Genomic DNA, 8,698 nt, shown 5'->3' on the forward strand with positions numbered 1-8,698 from the left:
CACTCCAGCCAACTCACTGGGTGAGGCTGAAAAGATCAACACCAAGATCAGAGAAGACACCTCTGCCTCTGGGAGAGCTGAAGGCACGTGAACAGACACTTCAGCAAAAGGCAGATGTGTCCACTGGTACAAAGAAGGTACTGAAAGCAAGAGGAGAGAGAAGGTCACCAGGGATGACCAAGAGGATACTGCAATTATAAAAATATAGGAGGTCAGCAAGTGGAGAAAGGAAGAGCCAGGTCGAACAACACTTTTTGGACAGACAGCAAGAGTCAACAGTTTACACCCTGAGTACAGCAAGAAACATCCAAGGACGGGAAATTACATCACGGCAGGTAAGCAGCTGTCTAGGGACCACATCACTGGTTTAATGCCATATTTTCACCAAACAGTACATTTTTCTGAAAAGAATGCTCTGGATCAGACCAGCCCAACAGTCACACTAACTATTCCCTGAAGTGTCACGTATCTCAAGGCAGGTCAAAGCAGGCGAATGGCAGCAACAGGGCAGGCCACTGCCAACTCCTAAATCAGCAATGGGTGGATAGGAACCAGGCAACCAGGAAAAGTGTGCTGCAAAATGCTTCAGCAGACAGGTAAATAGGACAGAACGTGATAGTGGTGAGACACACGTATTCCAACACTGTTCAAGGAGAAAATTTAAAATCCGTGAAGAATTCTCGGAAATTAAGGGGGGCAGAATGGAAAGTACCATTGCCACCAAAAGTTACAGCAAGAACAGATTTGTTATGCCCCAGCACTAGTCACACTTCTACTGATGAGACTGAGAAGAAACAGAGGACTGCAAGACTATCTATGATGACTGGGGTGGGTCGTCCAGCTTATCATTAACAACTGTTTTATTTAAGAGCTCTTTACCCGATATCCCCCTCCTCCTGCCTCAGCTTCTCATTGCTGGGCTCTGACAGTATGCTATCTGCTTTCTATCTAAACCACTTCTCACAAACAGAACAGGTCCCGTGTCACCTTGCAGCAGATGGGCCCCACACAGGCCTGGGGAGAAGAAATAAATCCCAAGAACAAGAAAAACCTCATTCCTAGTGAAAGATAGAGGTTATCTGAGGAACACTATAATGGTCTACATTTGAAGAAAAAATGTCTTTTCAACAGGTTAAGTCTATCTAATGCCCCCTTCTCACTCCCAAAGACAGAACAGTCTCATATCCAAGCTGTTCTCTTTGCATTTGAAAGCACCACAATGAAAACTTAACTTCCCCTCCGGGTCTGTTTAACGCAGACAGAAACATCGGTAAATGACAGCAGTAGTGTGAGCTGAGATCTCATCGGATCTAACCAAAAAATCCTGAAAAGCACAGGAATTTTCTTCTAGAAACTGTATTTCTGCTTCTAGAAACTGGAATTGAGTATTTGCTACAAAGGGACACACAGCTCCCTTCTTTAACACTGACAGACAAACCTGTGTTCAGACATCTGCTTTCTTCTCTCCCCTCTCAGAATTTCTTCATTCCATAAAAAGATGCAATTACGACCCAGGGACTGAGAGAGTAATGATGTAACAGTCAAATATCTAGCGAGATCTACATCTCTAAAAGGGATCTGAGTAAGCAAGACTAAAGGTGAAATATTCAGGTAGTGTTAAAGCTTGCTCAGCCCAAAAGGAATGGATCGGTGGAGCAGGTGGAGCAGTAGATCAGTAAAACCATCTACAGAGGTCAATTTTTGAACAGAAGTTAATACAAATAACTTGACTAAAGGAGACCAGAAGACTCATTGGCAATATTAGCTAATACTTACTATAAGGATTTGGCAGATCTTAAAACCAATATTTAGCTAGCAAAATTCAGAAGGTGAAGATAACTTCAGTTAAGATGATGCAGGTTACACAAATCATCTCAAACATGTTGTAGTCAAAAACAACAGGATTCCACTTTAGCATCACAAACACGCACTGCCCACTGAGGATCTTCAGAACCCGTATTACTTCATCAAAATCTACAAAATAATTGCAGAGAAGAGACAAGGATGAAAGCAAAAAGGCTGCTGAGGAATTCCTAAATGAGCAGCTGACTTTTTGCAGGTATCTGCTGTGTAAACAGCAGAAAAAAAAAATATTAAAAAAAGATGCAATAAGGAGCGCCTTCTACTGAGCTAATTCACAATAGTTCTGGTTACAAAACTGACTAGGGATTTTTCTTCTGATGCCTGTGACATAAATGTCCCTCCCCAGCTTGCTGTTAGCTAGCTACCTACAATTAAATTTTGTTATCTCTGCTCTGACAAGTACCATAAATGCAGCTCGGCGTCAGCTGGCAAGCCAGGACCAGCAGGTCTGGTGCACAGTATTACCAGCGTAAGAATTCAAAACTGTAAGGTACCCTGAAAGACTAATCTCATTCATAAATCTGACCTCATATATTATTCAACACCCATGTGTTAAAATTATTAAACACTACCTCACCCACATTGCTATAAAAAAAGACTACTGTAAAATTTCACTCTGAGAAGAGAAGGTATTCATAGATCAGGGGAGGACAGATGTGCAAAAGGAGAGTCAGGGAAACCATACAAATTCAGCACATACGGAGGCAAAACAAATCCCACCCCGGACACTGTCTCATTCAATGTTTCATTCATGCAAATGCCGTCAGGAAACACCCGAGCCCACCTGTAGCAGCTTCTGTAAGCTGAACGTTAAGTCCCTGCAGAAATTGGAAAGCTGGCCTTGATCCTCCCTTTTGCTACTTGTCTAGTTAGGATTTGTTTTTTAAGTGAGATCAATGGTCTTTTCCATCTATGAAGATCAAGCTGGACGCTGTCCAAGCTCGTAACTCAAATTTTCATGGACTAAGGGGAATTTTCATTCCATTCATTCCGAATTCTGACACAAGACAGCTCTCTGCAAGCTGAGCAATTCTGAAGAAGCCAAGAAGAGCTGACAAGACTTAACTGCTGACAGCCTGAGCAGCAGTTAAGAGTGTCCAGCATGATCCACAGTGGCAGGCACCTCTCTCTGGGAGGAAAGTAGACTCTTTCCAGCAGCTTTTATAATTCAACACCACATGAACAATTCAAATATTCATATCTATTTAAAAGGAGGAAATTAAAATGGCTTAAAGGCATGAAAAGCTTGTTCATTAAGCATGAATACTGCATTACCAAACGCACAAATAAAACCAAGCATTCACATAATATTTCCTCTGCCAGGATTAAAGATATTTTACTACCTAGTGTGAAGCCAAGCCTCTCCCACCACAACTTCAACCAAAAATATGAATGTTTAAGATGGTGCTCAAAAGATAAGAAAGCTGGTGTAAAAACTTCCATACAATACAGAGGGCACCCCTTTGCTCCAACACTTTAAGTAAGATTAAGTCAACAAAAGAGCAGAAAAAGTGTGATACAGATAAAGAACCAAATGCTATCAATGATGCACATCCCTGCTGAGAGAGAATTGTTCCTAATGTGTTCGTGAGGACTCATCCTCTGAAGATGGAAACCAAGTGTTTGGTCAACCCCAGAACTTGTGCATGTTTTGCCAGACCTGCTGAGGACAGATAAAAAGCAAATAACCCAGTCTCCAGATCTAGAGCACACTAAATTGCAGAACAAGAGTTTGGTCTTTCAGAACTGCAGGTTGAGTGAGCAACTGTGTACTTACACCAAAAAATGCCCTTTTATATCATCTACTGAAAGGGCTGCCAACAACTGCATTATAGCTTCTTTTCAGGGCAGCGGGCAACTATGAAGTCTATACGTTTTTGCACCACCGCCAGCTTCTTGTATCCAAAACTGCCTCCACAGGAGAGTGCTGTAAACCCAAGAGACTAACAGCTATTCACATCAGTCATCCAAAACACAAACCAGATCATTTTTAAGACGGACAAGATACTACGGACTCAACCCACTACATCATCAGGAAGATTTGGGTTTTCTGAGAGACCCAAAAGGTACAGCCTACATAGAACTGTCTCAAGAAAATCCCTTCAATATATCCCTCTCTGGCATTGGAAGCTCAATTCCCTGTTTCAGTTTGCTACGACCTTTTTATCGGACCACAGCCTACACTTCACCCTTGCCTGCACAGTTGCCTCACACTTCACACTTGCCTCAGCCCCAAACACTTATGGAAAATTCTCACAGGAGAACCAGATTTTCTTCACAGATTCTTGATACCAAAAAAATAAATAATAACAAGTATTACCTGTCTTTCAAAAGTATCTGCAATAAATATGAATTTAGAACTGCTGCCTTAATTTAGGACAGCTTTGAACATGCTGGGGTTTGCACCGTAACAAATACTTGAGAAACAGTAGAAAAAACACTTTTGCATATTTTGAGAGCTGCGGTTTTGTTAAGTGTTGCTTTAAGGGGTCAGAAATAACAATGTGTGCAGGAGACAACTGCAAGGACTATTAAACTGCAGTTCCTTGCACCACAACCTCAGGCTGGGGTGGGCTGGGATGACAAGGAACTACCTGAGCAGCAAGTACAGCCTTCCACTTCGGGTTTCATGTAGGAACTAGTTAAAAAAAAGATGAAAACAACCTAAAATTCATATTACGATCATTACACCTTACCATGTGCCTTCCTTCCATGCATCCTTGAATTCTTTAATAACTGAGACAAAGAGCTACAGTGTTCCCAGGAGGGGATTGGCACAATGCTTATTAAAAATGAACAACTCGCTAGAAATCAGGAAAAGATGAGTCAAGTAGCACCTGCTCACAAATTAGATGTGAGAACAGAAAGATTTTGAGCACACAGCTCATATGGGACTACCCCGAATGCTACCCTGCTGCTGTGATATACAAGTCTACTTTCTATCAGCATTTCAATGTGGCTTTTCACTGCCAATCGATTAAGAGGTGTTGGGTTTATCCACAGTGTGGCCCCCACATCGTGTCACCACCCAGCACGGCGGGAATCACATCTTACTCTCCTGCACAGCATTCGAGACCTTGTGAGGAGAAGCTAGTCTGAAGTTATTCCTGACATTATCACTAAGGCTGCAGAATAGATAATTCAAGAAATCAGGCTACTGCTTTGCATGCCAGGGATAAATTTTTTTTAAAAAAAAAAATTAAAAGCTCTTTGTTTTAATTTAAGATAAATGCTAGTTGTACAGGGTGGTACAATGAGTGGTCTTTGCAGGATAATACATGAAATCATACATAAAACAGAACATTTCATACTTGTGAAAAATAACCTGCTTGCCCTCTTCCTTACACAGAAGTAAATTAAAAATTATAAATTCTGTCACTTGACATTTTTATTATGGGGTGATGAAAAATTAGGTGATGTACAGTTTTGTGTTTCTCTTACTCAAAAGTTCACAAGTTTCACCTATGCCCCAATTTCTGCAAAAGATTAGCAACTCCTCCAAGACCTCTGCTCCCTTTCCACAAGCACCATCTCACTCCATCTGCTGTGGAACAGTCACAGCCACGTTAAGTCAAAACCACCCACTGAAATGAAAATGTTTTAACAAGTCCAGAGCAGGACATTCTCCCTTAGATTACAGGCAGGTGACACCTGGAGTGCAGCTAAATACCAGCCCTTGAACGCCAGTGAGAGCACCTGAGAGCTGTTTGACATTAGCAAAGATTCCCTGTTTTAAGGAGTGTTTTAATTAATCTTACATCCTCTGATAGGAATTGAAATGCCAACTACTACTGCAGTAATCAACCTGCCCATAAAGGTCAACAGAGAACTGATGCAAGGGAATGCCAGACTATCTGCTGAAGTGCAAACTGCTCAAATACGGCAGTTTACAGTAACTCATACTTACAGCTGCTTAAGGAACAATTATCTGGAGGTTTGCTATAAAGAAACAAAGCTAGCTACTGAGTCCATACTAATTGTTCCAATGCTCCTGCCTTTTTTTTTCTTTCATTATTGTGATGACTATGAATCACAACCAGGTGATGGTACAAAGACCACTCAGAACTGAGGAATTCAAGGACTGGATGACTTTTATTTACAATTAACATGTAATACACAGTGACTGCTTAAGAATCCACGTGAAACAGCCAGTTTATTAAGCAGCTGCAAGACATGGCCATCAAAAAATACTAATGCTATGCTATCCTTGCTGAATCACTACGTGAGCCAACAAACAGGGCACGAAGCGCAGGGATGGGAAATGAGGTGGCAAATTCACACTCCATCCTACCTACCCAGGCAGGAACTCACATCAACAAACCAACCAGCCGCACTAATCCAGCCCATGTCAACACCACTAAATTCAAATACTGAAGTAATGAAAAGTGCAACTTCACCATTTCTCTTTTTCCCACTAGAGACATCCTTGGGGAAATATCCTTGCATGCACTGAAACTGGTATGATTTCAATTCCACCCACATCTGGGCTCACTTGGGAACTAAATCCAGCACAACCCGTCTTGGGTCAGCCAGTGACCCTGAACAAAAATAGCTCTGGCAGAAAGCTGGATTTATGGAATAGGGTGGAGCCCATCCAAGTGTAAAGCGAACAAACCCAGCACTTGAAGTTCATGATGGAGAAGCAACAATTTCTCCATTCTGGTCTGCGCATGACAGGCATAAAGGTGACTCGTGCCATCTATGCAACGTGACAAAACGCAACACGACATAATCAACCCTTGAACAGGTCAGAATCTCAATTGTAATCTGGGTCTGACAATTCAAAATGTATCAGCAACAAAAGTTAATTACTGTCTCCAAAGCAGTAAAAATAAAAGAAGCAAATGATGCTTGAAAACTGTAGTAATGCCAGCAGCGAAGATGGCTGAGCAGGCCAGGGCCACAGTGTCAAACAGGGCTCAGCAGAGTTTAGCAGTTTTACTGAATTACACTTTTGGTAAAGTCAAACTTAATTTCCCAAACATCCCAGAGCAGACAAGCCTGAAGTCAGAGGATGACAGCACCAAGGTTAGAAAAATTAACAGTAAATTTTTTTAACAAAAGATTATTCTGACTCCACACAGACACAAGACAACCTTGAAGTGCAGGCAGAACCCTGCCTGCAAACTGCAGAGAACAGCCAAAGTAGCGCATGCGTTCTCATCAAAAAGAAACTGGAGTTTGAACTGGTGTCACAAGGAAAAGCCTGGTTTTGAGTACCAGTGACCGAGGCGTTGGAGTTAAAGGGACACTTGATGGTGTATCAGACACGGCAGGGATGTCCCAACATCCTCAGGCACAATCAGCAGGCAACAGGACAGAAAAAAGAAAACTCAAGCCACCTATCAATTTTAAGGATCCAGAATTATTAGCTTGTTCTACTCATCCTCTTTCATACAAAATTAGCAAAATCTACCAGTGCAAGGCACCTCTCAATTAATTAATTCCTAAATTCAACCAGTGCTATGCTGATTTTTAAGTTGTCTAACAATCCGTTTCATATACTTCATTTAGATTTCCAGTACACATTAACCAAAGAAAACTCCAAGAACAAAATGTTACATGCAAGTTTCCTGCTAATTACAATGACTTCGTTTGTAAGCCCTTTATAATACAATTAGAGTGTCATGACATGCACAAATGAGGAACAAATGTAAGCACTTAAGCGAGACACTGCAAAATTTATTTAAAACTGACATTTCCTCACGTACAAAGCTCAGCTATTCACAGTGTTTTTCTTAGCATTTAAGCACAAATGCCCTCTCTACCCAAACATAAATCCAAATTATGAAATTAAAAATAGTATCAAATACGCCTGTTGTTATTGTATCTCACACTGCCAGGACCTGAGCTCTGACCTTTGCAGCATCACAGAAGACGGGTACACCCTGGTAGCCAGCTGTGTAGCACAAAGATTCCTGAGCATTCAGTGGCTCATGCAGCCAGACCTCAAAACCTACAGATTTCATCCAGAGCAGACATCACAATTGCCTTGAAGAGCTTAATTTTCTCCTTCCTCACTAGTTTTATGCCAGCTGAAGCAGCTTTGCCCACCTCTCTCCCTTGGCTATTGCCACAGCCGCTCTCAGGGTGCATCCAACAAGGGCACAGACCCGACAAATTCCTGATTTTAACCACCTCCAGAATGCAAGTGGCAGGAGAGGAGCAAGCAGTAAAGCCCGAGCAAAACCGGGCGGGGGAAAACAGCCAATAAGTCACGTTTTTATCCCAAAGGCTTCCCTTCGGTAATTATCAAATCCTTGCACAAGCAGGGGCAAAAGAGTTTATCAGGAAGAGCTCACATGAATCTTTTATAACGGAAAGTGAAAGACAGCCGCAGACTTAGGGTCCCCACCAGCTGTCCTTTATCAGTGCTGCTCAGGATTTACTCGTACTTCACAGCGGGATCGGGGATGAAAACGCAACGCGTTTAGAAGGGAAATAAAACCATAAAGATCACGGAGCGTTAACGCAGCGAGCCTGCACCGGCGAACGGCTGTAACGCTCCTACGAGGCAGGAGCAGCCTTGGACTTGGTAACTTTTATTGCTGGCTTTTTTTTTTTTATCTCAACTTTGCACACATGTCAGCACAGGCGAGATACCTGTTGGAGGGGACGCGTACGAGCTGCAGACTGAAGCAGATGCGGTCTGATGGGCGGGAGAAGAGGGAGGTTTCCTAAAGGGTGACAGAAAGTCCCCACAGCCCCCAAGGCAGGTGCTCCCTGCCTGCACCCTGGGGCACCGCCACACTCACTTGGCTCACCCCCGTTTCATAGAAAACTCCCCTCTTCTGTGCCAGCTTTGCTCCACTCCGGAGCTCGGTCCCTGTCTCTT

At 42.5% G+C, this 8,698-nt stretch overlaps 1 protein-coding gene across 1 annotated transcript in view; it reads right to left on the reverse strand.

The window, feature by feature from the left end:
* The window catches only part of MYO1D (myosin ID), a 160,929-nt gene extending 152,719 nt beyond the window's left edge, over positions 1–8,210 (reverse strand). The window contains exon 1 of the mRNA XM_026864801.1: positions 8,166–8,210. Within this exon, the coding sequence (XP_026720602.1) occupies positions 8,166–8,167 (2 nt within the window). The 5' untranslated portion in view covers positions 8,168–8,210. The remainder of the gene's footprint in view (positions 1–8,165) is intronic.
* Between the last annotated feature and the right edge of the window lie 488 nt (positions 8,211–8,698).

Source organism: Athene cunicularia (genome assembly GCF_003259725.1).
Source record: "Athene cunicularia isolate RWA chromosome 27 unlocalized genomic scaffold, athCun1 chr27_part1, whole genome shotgun sequence".
NCBI lineage: Eukaryota > Metazoa > Chordata > Aves > Strigiformes > Strigidae > Athene > Athene cunicularia.